At 49.7% G+C, this 18,853-nt stretch overlaps 1 protein-coding gene across 1 annotated transcript in view; it reads left to right on the top strand.

Moving 5' to 3' along the window:
- TUBGCP3 (tubulin gamma complex component 3) overlaps positions 1-18,853 on the top strand; it is a 212,985-nt gene that overhangs the window by 119,049 nt on the left and 75,083 nt on the right. The window contains exon 12 of the mRNA XM_075336660.1: positions 1,874-1,984. Coding sequence (XP_075192775.1) covers positions 1,874-1,984 — 111 coding nt within the window. The remainder of the gene's footprint in view (positions 1-1,873; positions 1,985-18,853) is intronic.

The following is an 18,853-nucleotide window of genomic DNA, read 5'->3' on the forward strand; positions in this document are numbered from 1 at the left end:
CGCACGGACTTACCTGCGTAGCGACGTCGCTGTTGCTGGTGAACCGCCTCCTTTCTAAGGGGGCGGTTCGTGCGGCGTCACTAAGCGGCCGCCCAATAGAAGCTGAGGGGCGGAGATGAGCGGCCATAACATGCCGCCCACCTCCTTTCTTCCGCCTTGCTGGCGACCGTAGCTAAGCTGCAGTTTGTCGTTCCCGAGGTGTCGCACGTAGCGATGTGTGCTGCCTTGGGAACGACGAAAACCCTGCATGCTCAACAATCAACGATTTTTTAAAAAGGAACGACGTATCAACGATTGACGATAAGGTGAGTATTTTCCATCGTTAACGGTCGTTCCTGGCTGTCACACGCAACGACGTCGCTAACAATGCCGGATGTGCGTCACGGAATCCGTGACCACGGCGATATATCGTTAGATCCGTCGTTGCGTGTAACGAGGCCTTTACTGTTTTGCTCCTGGTGTTGGAAAAAACGTTTCTTCCTGTATACTACGAGTTTTAACCTGTTCTCACGTTCCATAATAGCTTCCCCAATGAAAGGTCACTGGTTCGAATTAAGGAGCAGCCATGAAGATTTACCAAGAAAAAAGAAACTGGATCATCACGCGCATAGAAGGATGGGGGGGGGGGGGGTCTTCTCTCTCGGCCAAGAATATTGCCAAACTACATCATGTGAGTGCCATAATAGTTGGAAGAATACAAAATGAAGTCCATTCATCCATTCTGAAGAAAAGAGGTGGTTGTCCAGGCAAAATTTTAGGAGTCACCAAGTAGGCTCATCACAAAGTCTTTGTTATGGTGTGACAAACATGCACTATACACAATGATGGAATGGTGGCCCATAAAAAGGTAAAAAAGTCTCGACTTCAATATTGTCATAACAAGTGTCGGCTCAAGTTTGAAAAAAAGTGGACCGTAGAAAATTGGAAAAGGGTGATTTTTGGAGCGATAAGATGAAAGTCAATAGAGTAGACTCTGATGGATACAAATGAGTCTGGAAGAAACAAAGGAAAAAGGCTAACCGATCGAGAAATGTAAGGAACTGTCAAGTTCAGTGGAGAAAGTCTTACAATATGGGGTCGTTTCACAGCTCAATGCTGAGCACTATGAATATCCTACAGGACAAATTTCTTCGTACACTCGAGTATTCTGGGTATGAAAATCACAATGTAGTGTTCCACTAGCACAGTGACCTGAAGCATACATGAAGATTGGCAAAGATATGGTTCAATGACAGTGAAGTAGAGATGCTGGATTGGCCCCCTACAGTCACCAGATCTCAAGCCAATTGAACACTTGTGGGTAAAGTTGGGGAAAAAAATGTGGGCACATGTAGAAGAGACCTGGGATTAGATTTTCGTCGAGACATGCTTGAATCTGTTCGAGAGCATGTCCAGAAAGATTCAGGCTGTGTTGAAAGCCAAAGGTGGATTTACAAAATAAGAAAAAATTTAAAATTATTTAGATTTTTAGCAGCAAAACGGTAACCATACAGTGACATGCCAAGAATATTCATAACTAATAATATGCTAAATAGTTTTACATCAAATATATGTATGAGTTAGGAAAGATAATTGTCTATGAAATGAAGTTGTAGTGTATGGTGAGCCATGGAGTCTGAAATCAAAAGTTACAGATTTGCTCGTCAGTGTATGTCAATTTGTTCAATTGTGTTTGTTAAATGGTCAGAGACCACTTCTGTTACTTATTTAGATAAAAAAAAATAGGAATTGCATTTGTACACTTGTTAGAGATAATTCACACAGCAATAAAAAGAATAACAATCTTTACTGAAAGTAAAACTCTGCTGTACTATGTTTTACATCCATGTATAATGGAAAATTACTGTATACTGAATATATATTGTCTTTTTAGTTTTTTGTAGCTTCAGACCCTACAGTAAAAACGGACAGACTTTGGCATGACAAGTATTCTCTAAGAAAATCTATGATTCCATCTTTCATCACTATGGATCAGTCTAGAAAGGTAAATTGTATGAATTTTTATCCTTGCTACCAGTGGAACTATTTTTTTGCAATAGTACAAAAACACACCCTATTATGAAATCCTTTTGGGACCATAGTAGTGTTTGTTTTTGCCTTCCCACATTCACCCAAATGCACAAATCTAATTTGTGTGTGTGTGTGTATATAATATAATCACAAAAGTGAGTACACCGCTCACTTTTTTGTAAATTGTGCCCAGTTAGCCATGTTACAAGGTCCCAGGTGTGAATGGGGGCAGGAGTGTTTAATTTGATGTTATTACTCATACACTTTCATATTGGTCACTGGAAGTTGAACATGGCAGCGAACAGCAAAGAATTCTGAGGATGTGAAAAAAAAGAATTTCTTCGGCGCTCCATTGGGAGACCCAGACGATTGGGTGTATAGCACTGCCTCCGGAGGCCACACAAAGCAATTACACTAAAAAGTGTAAGGCCCCTCCCCTTCTGGCTATACACCCCCAGTGGGATCACTGGCTCACCAGTTTTCTGCTTTGTGCGAAGGAGGTCAGACATCCACGCATAGCTCCACTGTTTAGTCAGCAGCAGCTGCTGACTATATCGGATGGAAGAAAAGAGAGCCCATATAGGGCCCCCAGCATGCTCCCTTCTCACCCCACTTGCGGTTTGTAAGGTTGAGGTACCCATTGCGGGTACGGAGGCGGGAGCCCACATGCTGTTTTCCTTCCCCATCCCCCTGAGGGGCTCTGAGGAAGTGGGATCTTACCGGCCTCCAAGCCCTGAGGCCGGGCTCCGTCCACAGACCCATTGAACCTGCTGGATAAGGAGCCGGGGTACCGTTCAGGGACAAGGCCCTGCAACATTCAGGTACTCTGTGTCCCCCTATGGACTGGCCGCGCACGCTCCAGACTTGCTGGGTGTGCTAGTGCGCCGGGGACAGTAGCGCTGCGCGCTGGGGTTTGAGTCACTGCAGCTTAGCTGAGTGACTTTATGTGTTGGGAACTACCGCGCCGGCCGCTCCGGGAGCGGCGGCGCGGCTGGGACTTGTAGTGCGCCGGGGACTTAGCGCCGACCGTGCTTTTACGACGGCGGCGCTTATAAATCTAGTCCCCGGCTTTTGCGGCCTAGCTCCGCTTCGTTCCCGCCCCCTCCCTGTCACTCAGGGAAGGGGACAGGCGTTGTGCAATCGTCAGCGCCGAGGGCTGGAGCCTTATTTACATGCTCCAGTCCTCTCACTGGGCACAGTGGGACGCAGGTTTCCCGCTTTTTGTCTGAGCACACCCAGGGCCCGCCCCCCCTCCACAGAGACGCCGGCAGCCATTCCTGCATGCAGTCTGGCTGGGGAACGGACACAGGCTCTGGGAGACCCAGACAAGGGATTTCTGGCGACCACACACCCGCGTTAAGCGGGCGGTAAGCAGCACATTCGTGCTGGCCCCACTAGTGCCACAGTGTTATTTGGTGTACTTTTTCCTGTACCAGATATATCTATATATATTGCACTGTAAGGTCGCTTCTTGGCTGTATACCCCTATTGCTCTGAGGAGACGACAACATGTCATCTGCAAAACGCAAGGGTGCCAAGACACAGGCTGTGAACGCTGCTTGTGCCGCTTGTGGGGCTAATCTACCGGCAGGTTACAATGACCCCCATTGTGTGCAATGTTCGGTCCCTGTGCCACTTCGTCAGCCGGAGCCTGTGGTGGTAGTGGCCCAGGCAGAGTCGCCGGTGAACCCTGTCCCGGTGACGGGGACAGAGTTTGCTGTTTTTGCTGACAGGATGTCTGTCACTATGACAAAAATCCTAGAGACCTTGCAGGCCAGGCCAGTTACTCAGTCCATGGACACTGCTGCGGCAATGTTCCCCGGTCCCCCTCAGTTGGAGTTAATCCGTGCTTCAAGGGGGTCCCAGGCATCTCAGGCTGAAGGCTCTGACTCAGATGACAGTCCCAGGCAGCCTAAGCGAGCTCGCTGGGAGAGACCCTCCACGTCATCACGCGGATCGGGGTCTCAGCGAGAGGAGTCTCTACATGATGAGACAGAGGAGGGTGATCAGGAGTCTAATCCTGAAACCGCTCTCAATCTGGATACTCCTGATGGTGACGCCGTGGTAAATGACCTTATAGCGGCCATCAATAGTCTATTGGAAATTTCTCCCCCTGCCCCTTCTGCAGAGGAGGCAGCTGCACAGCAGGAGAAGTTCCATTTCAGGTATCCCAAGCCTAAACTGAGTACTTTTCTGGACCACGCTGACTTCAGAGAATCAGTCCAGAAACACCATGCCTACCCAGATAAGCGTTTCTCCAAACGTCTTAAGGATACACGTTATCCCTTTCCCCCTGACGTGGTCAAACGCTGGACCCAGTGTCCAAAGGTGGATCCCCCAATTTCCAGGCTTGCAGCTAGATCCATAGTTGCAGTGGAAGATGGGGCTTCACTTAAAGATGCCAATGACAGACAGATGGACCTTTGGTTAAAGTCTGTCTATGAAGCTATTGGCGCGTCGTTTGCTCCAGCATTCGCGGCCGTGTGGGCACTCCAAGCTATTTCAGCTGGCCTGGCACAGGTGGACTCTTTCATAGGTCCAGCAGTGCCGCGAGTAGCGTCCCTAACCTCGCAAATGTCGGCGTTTGCGACTTACGCTATCAACGCTGTCCTGGACTCTACAAGCCGTACCTCAATTGCGTCTGCCAACTCTGTTGTCTTGCGCAGAGCCTTGTGGTTAAAGGAATGGAAAGCGGATTCTGCTTCCAAAAAATGTTTAACCAGCTTGCCGCTATCTGTGGATAGACTGTTTGGTGAACAATTGGCTGAAATCATTAAGCAATCCAAGGGTAAGGACTCCTCCTTACCCCAGCCCAGATCAAGCAAACCTCAACAGAGGAAGTGGCAGTCGAGGTTTCGGTCCTTTCGAGGCTCCAGCAAGACCCAATTCTCCTCGTCCAAAGGGACTCAGAAGGAGCATAGGAACTCAGATTCCTGGCGGGCTCAGTCACGCCCCAAGAAAGCAACCGGAGGAACCGCTTCCAAGGCGGCTGCCTCATGACTTTCGGCCTCAGCCCTCCGCATCCTCGGTCGGTGGCAGGCTCTCCCGCTTTTGCGACATTTGGCTGCCACAGGTCAAAGACCGGTGGGTAGCAGACATTTTGTCTCACGGGTACAGGATAGAATTCAGTTCTCGTCCTCCGCCTCGGTTCTTCAGAACCTCCCCACATCCCGACCGAGCAGATGCCCTTCTGCAGGCGGTGTGCTCACTAAAAGCAGAAGGAGTGGTGATCCCTGTTCCTCTGCAGGAACAAGGGCAAGGTTTTTACTCCAATCTCTTCGTGGTTCCAAAAAAGGACGGCTCGTTCCGTCCTGTTCTGGACCTAAAGCTGCTCAACAAGCATGTGAACGCCAGGCGGTTCCGGATGGAATCCCTCCGCTCTGTCATTGCCTCAATGTCCCAAGGAGATTTCCTTGCATCAATAGACATCAAAGATGCTTATCTCCACGTGCCGATTGCTACAGAGCACCAACGTTTTCTACGTTTCGGGATAGGAGACGACCATCTCCAGTTCGTAGCTCTGCCATTTGGTCTGGCGACAGCCCCACGGGTTTTCACCAAGGTCATGGCGGCAGTGGTAGCAGTCTTGCATTCTCAGGGACACTCGGTGATCCCTTACTTGGACGATCTACTTGTCAAAGCACCCTCTCAAGAGGCATGCCAACACAGCCTGAATGTTGCGCTGGAGACTCTCCAGACTTTCGGGTGGATCATCAACCTTTCAAAGTCAAACCTGGCACCGACTCAATCACTAACGTATCTTGGCATGGAGTTTCGTACTCTCTCAGCGATAGTGAAGCTTCCGCTGGACAAGCAGCGGTCTCTACAGACAGGGGTGCAGTCTCTCCTTCAGGGTCAGTCGCACACCTTAAGGCGCCTCATGCACTTCCTAGGGAAGATGGTGGCAGCAATGGAGGCAGTCCCGTTCGCGCAGTTTCATCTGCGTCCACTTCAATGGGACATTCTCCGCCAATGGGACGGGAAGACAACTTCCCTAGACAGGAAAGTCTCCCTTTCTCAGACAGCCAAGGATTCTCTGCTATGGTGGCTTCTTCCCACCTCATTATCGCAGGGAAGATCATTCCTGCCCCCATCCTGGGCAGTGGTCACGACAGACGCGAGTCTGTCAGGGTGGGGAGCAGTTTTTCTCCACCACAGGGCTCAAGGGACGTGGACTCAGCAGGAGTCCACCCTTCAGATCAATGTTCTGGAGATCAGGGCAGTGTATCTTGCCCTATTGGCCTTCCAGCAGTGGCTGGAAGGACAGCAGATCCGAATTCAGTCGGACAACTCCACAGCGGTGGCATACATCAACCACCAAGGAGGGACACGCAGTCGGCAAGCCTTCCGGGAAGTCAGGCGGATTCTGATGTGGGTAGAGGAAAGAGCATCCACCATATCAGCAGTTCACATCCCGGGCGTAGAAAACTGGGAAGCAGACTTCCTCAGTCGCCAGGGCATGGACGCAGGGGAATGGTCCCTTCACCCGGATGTGTTTCAGGAAATCTGCCGCCGCTGGGGGGTGCCGGACGTCGACCTAATGGCGTCTCGGCACAACAACAAGGTCCCGACCTTCATAGCGCGGTCTCGCGATCAAAGAGCTCTGGCGGCAGATGCCTTAGTGCAAGATTGGTCGCAGTTCCGGCTCCCTTATGTGTTTCCACCTCTGGCACTCTTGCCCAGAGTGTTACGCAAGATCAGATCCGATTGCGACCGCGTCATACTCGTCGCCCCAGACTGGCCGAGGAGGTCGTGGTACCCGGATCTGTGGCATCTCACGGTCGGCCAACCGTGGGCACTACCAGACCGTCCAGACTTACTGTCCCAAGGGCCGTTTTTCCATCGGAATTCTGCGGCCCTGAACCTGACTGTGTGGCCATTGAGTCCTGGATCCTAGCGTCTTCAGGATTATCCCAAGGGGTCGTGGCCAACATGAGACAGGCTAGGAAGTCCACTTCTGCTAAGATCTACCACAGAACGTGGAAGATTTTCTTATCCTGGTGCTCTGCACAAGGAGTATCTCCCTGGCCATTCGCGTTACCTGTCTTTCTTTCCTTCCTGCAATCTGGGTTGGAAAAGGGCTTGTCGCTCGGCTCCCTTAAAGGGCAAGTCTCGGCACTATCCGTGTTTTTTCAGAAGCGTCTAGCACGACTTTCTCAGGTGCGCACGTTCCTGCAGGGGGTTTGTCATATCGTACCTCCGTACAGGCGGCCGTTAGATCCGTGGGATCTAAACAAGGTCCTTGTTGCTCTCCAGAAGCCGCCCTTCGAGCCTCTGAGGGATGTGTCACTTTCTCGACTCTCACAGAAAGTGGCCTTTCTGGTAGCGGTCACGTCTCTTCGGAGAGTGTCCGAACTAGCTGCGCTGTCATCCAAGGCTCCTTTCCTGGTGTTCCACCAGGACAAGGTAGTGCTGCGCCCCATTCAGGAGTTTCTCCCTAAGGTGGTATCCTCTTTTCATCTTAATCAGGATATCTCCTTGCCTTCCTTTTATCCGCATGCAGTTCATCGGTATGAAAAGGATTTACATTTGTTGGATCTGGTGAGAGCACTCAGAATCTACATTTCCCGTACGGCGCCCCTGCGCCGCTCGGATGCACTCTTTGTCCTTGTCGCTGGTAAGCGCAAAGGGTCGCAGGCTTCCAAAGCCACCCTGGCTCGATGGATCAAAGAACCAATTCTTGAAGCCTACCGTTCTGCTGGGCTTCCGGTTCCATCAGGGCTGAAGGCCCATTCTACCAGAGCCGTGGGTGCGTCCTGGGCATTACGACACCAGGCTACGGCTCAACAGGTGTGCCAGGCAGCTACCTGGTCGAGTCTGCACACTTTCACCAAACATTATCAGGTGCATACCTATGCTTCGGCGGACGCCAGCCTAGGTAGAAGAGTCCTGCAGGCGGCAGTTGCCTCCCCGTAGGGGAGGGCTGTCTTTGCAGCTCTAACATGAGGTATTTCTTTACCCACCCAGGGACAGCTTTTGGACGTCCCAATCGTCTGGGTCTCCCAATGGAGCGCCGAAGAAGAAGGGAATTTTGTTACTTACCGTAAATTCCTTTTCTTCTAGCTCCTATTGGGAGACCCAGCACCCGCCCTGTTGTCCTTCGGGATTTTTGGTTGTTTTTCGGGTACACATGTTGTTCATGTTGAATGGTTTTCAGTTCTCCGACGTTACTTCGGAGTGAATTTGTTTAAACCAGTTATTGGCTTTCCTCCTTCTTGCTTTTGCACTAAAACTGGTGAGCCAGTGATCCCACTGGGGGTGTATAGCCAGAAGGGGAGGGGCCTTACACTTTTTAGTATAATTGCTTTGTGTGGCCTCCGGAGGCAGTGCTATGCACCCAATCGTCTGGGTCTCCCAATAGGAGCTAGAAGAAAAGGAATTTACGGTAAGTAACAAAATTCCCTTCTTTGTCACTTTACCTAAAGATGGCGTAGGCCATAAGAAGATTGCCATCACCCTGAAACTGAGCTTCAGCCTGGTGGCGAAGACAAAACAGCGTATATGGCCGAAAGTCATGGCCAAGAGTGTTGGCACTTTTGAAATTGTTCCAGAAAATGTAGTATTTCCTTTGTGTGTAATGGAACAACACACAAAAAAGGCAAATTGGACATAATTTCACACAAAACTCCAAAAATGGTCTGGACAAAATTGTTGGCACCTTAACATTTGGTTGCACACCCTTTGAGATAAATAATTGCAATCAATCGCTTCCTATAACCATCAGTAAGCTTCTTACACCTCTCAGCTGGAATTTTGGACCACTCTTATTTTGCAAACTGGTCCAGGTCTTTCACATTTGAAGGTTGCCTTCTCCCAACAGCAGTTTTAAGATCTGGATCCTTTGCTGTTGACTTCAGATCTTTTCAACGCTTTGTTTTCATCCATTTCTGGGAGCTTCTTGAAGTATGTTTGGCGTCATTGTCCTGCTTGAAGATCCATGACCTAGGACGCAAACCCAGCTTTTTGATACTGGCCTTTACACTGTGACCTAAAATTGTTTGGTAATCTTCAGGTATTATGCCTTGCACACAGTGAAGGCACCCAGTGTCAGAGGCAGAAAAATGACCCCAAAACATATTTAACTGTAGATGGTGTTCTTTTCTTTTTGAGCCTCATTCCGGTTTCGGTAAACAGGAGAATGATGTGCTTTACCAAAAAGGTCTACCTTAGTATTATCTGTCCAGAAGATACTTTGCCAGAAGAATATTGGTTGCTCGTGTACATTTTGGCAAACTACAGTTTAGCTTTTTTATATCTGTCAGCAGTGGTGTCCTCCTGCCATAGTGTTTCCTTTCATTCAAATGTGGACGGATAGTTTGCACTGCCACTGATACACCCTGCAGGACAGCTTGAATTATTTTTTTTTAACTTGATTGGGCTGCTTCTCCAGTCCACTATCTGAACTATTGTGCTTCAACCGTTTCATCAATTTTTCTCTGCCATCCATGTCAAGGGAGATTAGTTACAGTGCCATGGATTGTAAACGTCTTGATTATTTTTTGCACCATGGAAAAAGGAACATAAAGATCTCTGGAGATGGACTTGTAACTTTGAGATGAGTTGATATTTTTAAACTACATCAGTTCTCAAGTCCTCAGATATTTTTCTTTACTTTCTGTTCTCAATGTTTAGTGTGGCACAACACAGACACAATGCGAAACAGAGTCAACTTCTTCCTTTTTTATATGGTTTGAGGTGTGATTTTCATATTGCCCACAACTATTACTTGCCATAGATGAGTTTGAACAAGCATCACATGCTTGAAATAAAGATGTTTACATTCAATTTTGGAATAGGTGCCAACACTTTAGTCTGGCCGATTTTTGAGGTTTTGTGTGAAATGATGTTCAATTTTCCATTTTTTTTTTTTCCTTTTTTCTGTGTTGTTCAAATACACACAAAGGAAATAAATTGTGCATAACAAAACATGTAGCTGAGAAATACTTCACTTTCTAGAACAATTTCAAGAGTGCCAACACTTTCAGCCATGAGTCTGTGTGTTTTATATATGTGCATATTTAGATAGGTAGATATATTACATATATACTGTTGTATTATATAATCAGTGTATATATAAATTTGTTAGTGTTTTCCTTTAAGCTTTAATATTCTTTACCATTAAGAATAGTATTTTTTTTTTCCCCATTTTGTCACTTTTGTGCTTTTAGTTTTCGTTTTGTTTTTTTTTTGCTTTTCAATGGGTTGGTGCATTTGGCAGAAGGCAGCCTACTTCAAAGCAACAAAATATACAGTGGAAGCTTGGTTAACGAGAACAATCCGTTCTGGGACTGTGCTTGTTAACCAAGTTACTCGTTAGGCAAAGCTAGATTTCCCATAGGAAATGCAATGCAGACGATTCGTTCCACAACGTGTTAAATGTCCCATCCTGGTCCCCTATTCTGTCATTCCACACATACACAAACACACACAAACATGTACAAACTCACACAAACACACACAAGCATGCACGCACACATATTATATGCTCACCTTACCTTCCGTTCCATCGCCGGTCTCCTGGGACTTGCTGTTCTCTGGTACGGGGCCGGGCTGTGTATTGCGTTACCATAACGAAGAGGGAGGAACTTCCTGGCCAGAGCGCTGACGTCAAAGGCAGAGCCGCTTGCTTCTGATTTGGCCAGCGCGCTGCCTTTCAATAGCGGTGACAGGAAGTTCCTGCCTCGTTGCTATGGATGCCGATACACATCCTGGAGTGGAGCGGAGCGGCGAACTACAGGACCCAGGAAGCCGGCGATGAAACGAAAGGTACACTATATTATGTTATGTTATATGCTCACCTTACCTTCCGTTCCATCGCAGGCCTCCTGGGTCTTGTAGTTCGCCGCGAGGACATCACAATGTACCCGGGAACTACAAGAACCATGAGACCAGCGGTGGAATGGACGGTAAGGTGAGCATAATACTGTGTGTGTGTGTGCGTGCGTGTATGTTTATTTGTGTGTGTTTGTGCGTACATGTGTGTGTTTGTGTGGACTGCAAGTGCGGGTCAGAGCACGGTGGATGGACGGAACCGGAAGTGTGTGCAGTGAGCATTTCGCTCGTCCAGCAAAGCTTTCTCGTAAAGCAGGTTACAAATTTACAGAAAGCTTTGCTTGTTAAGCGAAATTCTCGTTAAGTGGGTTACTCGTTAAGCGAGGTACCACTGTACTCTAATGTACGCCTGAAAACTGGCTTGTGTTATTGCTGAAATTAACGTCAGCTCATGTCTGCGCTAGGTTTCTTTTTCTGTCACACCAACACAACCACACAAATGTTTAGCAACAATTCTTTTCAAATTTGTCAACAAAATTTACAAAACCATTTTTCTTTGTCGCTCCATTGGGAGACCCAGACAATTGGGTGTATAGCTTCTGCCTCCGGAGGCCACACAAAGTATTACACTTTAAAAAGTGTAACCCCTCCCCTCTGCCTATACACCCTCCCGTGCATCACGGGCTCCTCAGTTTTATGCTTTGTGTGGAAGGAGGCACACATCCACTCATGCATTCTCATATTAGTTATATCGGTTGGAAGAAAAGTGGGCCCCCACGGGGCCCCCGGCATGTTCCCTTCTCACCCCACTACGTCGGCGGTGCTGTTAAGGTTGAGGTACCCATTGCGGGTACAAAGGCTGGAGCCTCATGCCGTTTTACTTCACCATCCCTTAGCGGCTCTGGGAGAAGTGGGATCCTGACCGGTCATCCAGTTACTGGGACCGTGCTCCCTCCGCAGCCCCTGTGGGAATCTGCCGGACAGGAGTCTATTTATCCTCAGGGACCGGGCCCTGCATCTCTAAGGTACTCTGTGTCCCCATGGGGGCTGTGCATGGAGCGCCTTCATCCCGGACGCTGCAGCAGCTGCTGATTTGTGAAGACCGGCGGACTTCCGCGCCGACCGCGCCTGCTTGTCGGCCGCGGTCTTAAATTTAGTCCCCGGCTTCATTGCGGCCTAGTAGCAAAACTCACGCCCACGGGCCTGTCTGTCAGGGGTAAGGGCGGGACTGCCGACCTGACGTCGGATGTGAGGGCCGGAGCATCCTGTATGTTTCCTCCCCCCTCACTGATCACTGTGGGGACCCCAGATTCCCGCACTTTTCTAGCGCCGCCCACGGCTCCACTCCTCCCCAGAGAGCTCCGGCAGCCATTTTTTTTTTTTTTTTGACATTCTGCCGGTGGAGGATTTCCAGGAAAGAGCTCTGCAACTCTGGGAGACCTAAGGCAGGGAATCTGGAGGATACACGCTCCGCTTTTTAGCGGTCGGTAAGCCACACCGGTCACCCGGTGCTGGTCCCCTTAGGGTGCCGGAATAGATACTATATATATATATATATATATATATATTTCTGTTCGCTCGGGCTGTATACCTTTTCCCATATACCCTCAGTGATCACTCTCCTAGGAGACGACAGCATGTCGTCCACAAGGAGCAAGGGTGCCAAGGCACAGGGTTATTTTGCGACTTGTACCTCTTGTGCGGCTAGGTTACCTGCGGGTTCCACCTACCCTCACTGTGAGCAATGCTCGACCCCTGTTTTGCTTGCTCAGCCGGAGCCTCGGTCACTAGTGGGCCCCCCGGCTCAGGTAGACCCCCCTGATCCCCCTGTCCAGGCGGCAGGGACAGAGTTTGCCGTTTTTGCTGAGAAACTCTGAGTCACTTTCACAATCCATGGCTCAGTCTATGGACAAATGGTCTGCCAAGCTGCTTGAAGCTTTGCAGTCCAGACAGGTCGTTACACAGGCCCCGGGCCCTGTTGGATCGTCCCCTCCAGGCCCCTCTCTGTCCGCGCCGCAGCGCGCTCCCAGGGGGGCCCTAGGTCTCACGTGGAGGACTCCTGCCCGGACCACAGTCCCAGACCGGCTAAGCGGGCTCGCTGGGAATCTTCCCTGACTTCTTCACGCTGCTCGGGTTCCCAGCTTGAGGACTCTCTGGAGGACGAGGCGGACGTCGCAGCTCAGGGCTCTGACCCTGACGTTGCTCTCAATCTTGATACACCTGAAGGGGACGCCATAGTAAATGACCTTATCTCGTCCATCAACCAGGTGTTAGATATATCTCCCCCGCCGCCACCTGTAGAGGAGTCGACTTCTCAGCAGGAGAAACACCAGTTTCGGTTCCCTAAACGTACACGGAGTGCGTTTTTCGATCACTCTAACTTCAGAGATGCTGTCCAGAAGCCCAGAGCGGTTCCGGACAAGCGCTTTACTAAGCGCCTTACTGACACACGTTACCCCTTCCCCTCTGACGTAGTTAAGGGTTGGGCTCAATGTCCCAAGGTGGATCCTCCAGTCTCTAGATTGGCGGCTAGATCTGTGGTATCGGTTGCAGATGGCTCATCGCTAAAAGATGCCACTGACAGGCAGATAGAGCTCCTGGTGAAATCCATCTATGAAGCCACGGGCGCGTCTTTTGCCCCGGCTTTTGCAGCCGTGTGGGCACTCCAAGCTATCTCAGCTTGTCTGGCTGAGATTAATGCGGTCACACGTAATTCTGCTCCGCAGGTTGCGTCTTTGACTTCTCAGGCGTCAGCTTTTTCTTCCTACGCCATGAACGCAGTTCTAGACTCTGCTAGCCGTACAGCGGTGGCATCCGCTAATTCTGTGGCAGTCCGCAGGGCCATGTGGCTGCGCGAATGGAAGGCAGACTCGGCTTCCAAGAGGTTCTTAACCGGTTTGCCGTTTTCTGGCGACCGATTGTTTGGCGAACGATTGGATGAGATTATTAAGGAATCCAAGGGAAAGGACTCCTCCTTACCCCAGTCCAAACCAAAGAGACCTCAGCAACGGAAAATACAATCGAGGTTTCGGTCCTTTCGTCCCTCCGCCAAGCCCCAATCCTCTTCGTCCAACAGGCCGGAGAAAGGCCAGAGGAACTCCTATGCGTGGCGGGCTAAGCCACGCCCCCAAAAACCCGCCGGAGGCAATGCCTCCAAGGCGGCCTCTTCATGACTCTCTGCATCCCCGAACCGCATCCTCGGTCGGTGGCAGGCTCTCCCGCTTTTGCGACGCCTGGTGGCCACATGTTCAAGACCGATGGGTGAGAGACATTCTGTCTCACGGTTACAGGATAGAGTTCAGCTCTCGTCCCCCGACTCGTTTCTTCATAACCTCTCCGCCCCCCGCGCGGGCCGATGCACTTTTTCAGGCGGTGGACGCTCTGAAGACAGAAGGAGTTGTGATCCCTGTTCCCCCCAAGGAACATGGTCGCGGCTTTTACTCCAACTTGTTCGTGGTGCCAAAGAAGGACGGTTCGTTCCGTCCCGTTCTGGACCTCAAACTACTCAACAGACATGTGAGCATCAGACGGTTTCGGATGGAATCTCTCCGCTCGGTCATCGCGTCGATGTCACAAGGAGACTTCCTAGCATCGATCGACATCAAGGATGCTTATCTCCATGTGCCGATCGCACCCGAACATCAACGCTTTTTGCGTTTCGCCATCGGGGACGAACACCTTCAATTCGTGGCCTTGCCTTTCGGCCTGGCAACAGCCCCACGGGTGTTCACCAAGGTCATGGCATCTGTTGTGGCGGTCCTACACTCTCAGGGCCACTCGGTGATTCCCTACTTAGACGATCTTCTGGTCAGGGCACCCTCTCAGATGGCGTGTCAAAACAGCCTTACCGTCGCTCTGCCGACTCTCCAGCAGTTCGGGTGGATCATCAACTTCCCAAAATCCAAGTTGACACCGACCCAATCACTGACTTACCTCGGGATGGAGTTTCATACTCAGTCAGCGGTAGTCATGCTACCGCTGGACAAACAGCTTTCTCTGCAGGCAGGGGTGCAATCTCTTCTTCGGGGTCAGTCACACCCCTTGAGGCGTCTCATGCACTTCCTGGGGAAGATGGTGGCAGCGATGGAGGCAGTGCCCTTCGCGCAATTCCATCTGCGGCCACTCCAGTGGGACATTCTCCGCAAATGGGACAGGAGGTCGACTTCCCTCGACAGGAACGTCTCTCTTTCCCTTGCAACCAAGACGTCACTTCAGTGGTGGCTCCTTCCCAACTCTCTGTCGCAGGGAAAATCCTTCCTACTCCCAACCTGGGCTGTGGTCACCACGGACGCGAGCCTGTCAGGGTGGGGGGCGGTTTTTCTCCACCACAGGGCTCAGGGAACCTGGACTCCGATAGTCTTCCCTTCAGATCAATATTCTGGAGATAAGGGCAGTGTATCTAGCCCTATTGGCTTTTCATCGGTGGCTGGAGGGCAGGCAGATCCGTATCCAGTCTGACAACGCCACTGCCGTCGCATACATCAACCACCAAGGAGGCACTCGCAGTCGTCAAGCCTTCCAGGAAGTCCGACGGATTCTGCAGTGGGTGGAAGCCACAGCCTCCACCATCTCCGCAGTTCACATCCCGGGCGTAGAAAACTGGGAAGCAGATTTTCTCAGTCGTCAAGGCATGGACGCGGGGGAATGGTCTCTTCACCCAGACGTGTTTCGAGAGATCTGTCGCCGCTGGGGAACGCCGGACGTCGATCTTATGGCGTCACGGCACAACAACAAAGTCCCGGCATTCATGGCCCGGTCTCAAGATCACAGAGCTCTGGCGGCGGACGCTTTAGTTCAGGATTGGTCGCAGTTTCGACTGCCTTATGTATTTCCTCCTCTGGCGATGCTGCCCAGAGTGCTGCGCAAAATCAGGTCCGACTGTCGTCGCGGCATTCTCGTCGCCCCAGATTGGCCGAGGCGGTCGTGGTACCCGGATCTGTGGCATCTCACGGTGGGTCAACCGTGGGCGCTCCCAGACCGCCCAGACTTGCTGTCACAAGGGCCGTTTTTCCATCTGAATTCTGTGGCCCTCAACCTGACTGTGTGGCCATTGAGTCCTGGCTCCTAGCGTCCTCAGGGTTATCTCAAGATGTCATTTCCACCATGAGACAGGCCAGGAAACCAACGTCCGCCAAGATCTATCACAGGTCTTGGAGGATCTTCTTATCCTGGTGCTCTGATAATGGTTTTACTCCCTGGCCCTTTGCCTTACCCACTTTTCTTTCATTCCTCCAATCCGGAATGGACAAGGGTTTGTCTCTCGGCTCTCTCAAGGGACAAGTATCGGCGCTATCCGTATTTTTTCAAAAGCGTCTAGCCAGGCTTCCGCAGGTCCGCACGTTCCTGCAGGGAGTTTGCTACATAGTCCCACCTTATAAGCGTCCGCTGGAACCCTGGGACCTTAACAGGGTGCTAACGGCTCTTCAGAAACCACCTTTCGAGCCGCTGCGGGATGTCTCTTTATCATGTCTTTCGCAGAAGGTGGCATTTCTAGTGGCAGTTACATCGCTCCGTAGAGTGTCGGAGCTGGCAGCGCTGTCATGCAAAGCCCCCTTCCTGGTTTTTCACCAGGATAAGGTGGTTCTGCGTCCTGTTCCGGAATTTCTCCCCAAGGTGGTATCTCCTTTTCATCTCAATCAGGATATCTCCTTACCTTCATTTTGCCCTAATCCAATTCACCAATGTGAAAAGGATTTGCACTCATTAGATCTGGTGAGAGCACTCCGGCTCTACGTGTCTCGCACGGCGCCCTTGCGCCGTTCAGATGCGCTCTTTGTCCTTGTCGCTGGCCAGCGTAAGGGTTCGCAGGCTTCCAAGTCAACCTTGGCTCGCTGGATCAAGGAACCGATTCTTGAAGCCTACCGTTCTTCTGGCCTTCCGCTTCCTTTGGGGCTGAAAGCCCATTCTACCAGAGCCGTGGGTGCATCCTGGGCATTGCGGCACCGGGCTACGGCTCAACAGGTGTGTCAGGCAGCTACCTGGTCTAGTCTGCACACTTTCACGAAACACTATCAGGTGCATACCTATGCTTCGGCAGATGCCAGTCTAGGTAGGCGAGTCCTTCAGGCGGCGTTTGCCCACCTGTAAGAGGGGGTCGTTTTCGGCTCTTTTTTATCGAGGTATTCTTTTACCCACCCAGGGACTGCTTTTGGACGTCCCAATTGTCTGGGTCTCCCAATGGAGCGACAAAGAAGAAGGGAATTTTGTTTACTTACCGTAAATTCCTTTTCTTCTAGCTCCTATTGGGAGACCCAGCACCCGCCCCTGTTCCCTTCGGGCTGTTTGTTCTTTTGTGTACACATGTTGTTCATGTTGAATTGTTCTTTTGGTTCATAGTTTTCAGTTCTCCGAACATCGTTCGGATTGAATTTACCTTAGACCAATTTATAAGTTTCCTCCTTCCTGCTTTTGCACCAAAACTGAGGAGCCCGTGATGCACGGGAGGGTGTATAGGCAGAGGGGAGGGGTTACACTTTTTAAAGTGTAATACTTTGTGTGGCCTCCGGAGGCAGAAGCTATACACCCAATTGTCTGGGTCTCCAATAGGAGCTAGAAGAAAAGGAATTTACGGTAAGTAAACAAAATTCCCTTCTTTATGGACCACTTCATATTTTAAGTGATTTTGAGGACCTATGTGACAGAAAATACCCAAAAGTGACACCATTATAAAAACTGTACGCCTCAAAGTGAACAAAAGCACATGCAAGAATTTTATTAACACTTTAGATGCTTCACATATTTAAAGCAAAGTGGAAGGAAAATATAAAAAAAAATAATTTGTCCCCACTAAAATGTTCCTTTTTAACTCCAATTTTTTCTTTTTTACAATGGTAAAGGAGAAAATGGACCATACATGCAATTTCTCCCACGTACACAAATAGCCCATATGTGGTGAAAAAGCACAATTTGGACACACGGCAGGGCTCGGAAGGGAAGGAGCTCCATTAGACTTTGGGTGCACAAAAATGGGTGGAGTAAACAGCATGTACCATGTTTGCAAAGCCCCTGTTGTGCCTAAACAATAGGAAAACCCCACAAGGGACCCTATTTTGGAAGCTACTCGCCTCAATGATATTATCTAGAGGTGTGTTGAGCACTTTAAACCCATAGGAGCATCACACAACGTTGAGTTGTCAATATAAAAAAAATTGAATTTTTCCCTCAAAATATTGCTTTATTACCAATTTTTTTGTTTTCAGAAAGGAACAGGAGAAAATTGATCTTACAATTTGTTGTGCAATTTGTCTAGTGCACGTCAATAAGCCATATGGGGTTGAAAACTACTTTTGAGTCACAATGCAAAGCTCAGAACGGAAGGAGCAGATTTTGCTGTTATGGTTTGCGGGTGCCATGTCACATTGGCAGAGCCCTTGAGGTGCCATAGCAGCAAAACACCCTATAAGTAACCCCATTTTACAAACTTCACCCCCACAATTTATCTAAGGGTGCAGTGAGCATATTGACACTACAGCCACATGTGCGTCACAGTATTTTATACCATTGGGCAGTGAAGAAGAAATAATTACATTTTTACACAAATTTAGTTTAGCCCCAGATTTTACCTTTTCACACAAATGAGTAAAAATGTCACCACATTTGTCACACAATTTCTGCTGAGCGTGGCAATACCCCACATCTGGCTGTACAGTACTGCTTAGCCACACGGCAAGACTCCAGAGGGAAGGAGAGCTATTTGACTCTTGGAGTACAGATTTTCCTAGAATAGTTTGAGGACTCCATGTACAGAGCCCCTAATTGCCAGAACAGCGCAATCCCCCCTCAAGTGTCCAATTTTGAAAATTACACTCTTCTGGGAATTTATTTACAGGTGCAGTGATAATGATTCAATGGGTATTTTCCAGAAACAAGCAGCAATGGATGTTGCTGATTGAAAATTTCAAATCTGCCATTGTAGTCCTCAGTACATTATAGTGCGAGTACATCATTGTGCCCAAATTGTGCTTCTGGAGACACGTATCACAAAAATTAAGTGGGCTCTCCTTATTACAGTAATGCCAAACATGGATGCTAAATGTGGACTAGGCACACTCTGGGGCTCAGCAAGAGGTAG

This window comes from Anomaloglossus baeobatrachus, chromosome 2, assembly GCF_048569485.1.
Source record: "Anomaloglossus baeobatrachus isolate aAnoBae1 chromosome 2, aAnoBae1.hap1, whole genome shotgun sequence".
Taxonomy (NCBI): domain Eukaryota; kingdom Metazoa; phylum Chordata; class Amphibia; order Anura; family Aromobatidae; genus Anomaloglossus; species Anomaloglossus baeobatrachus.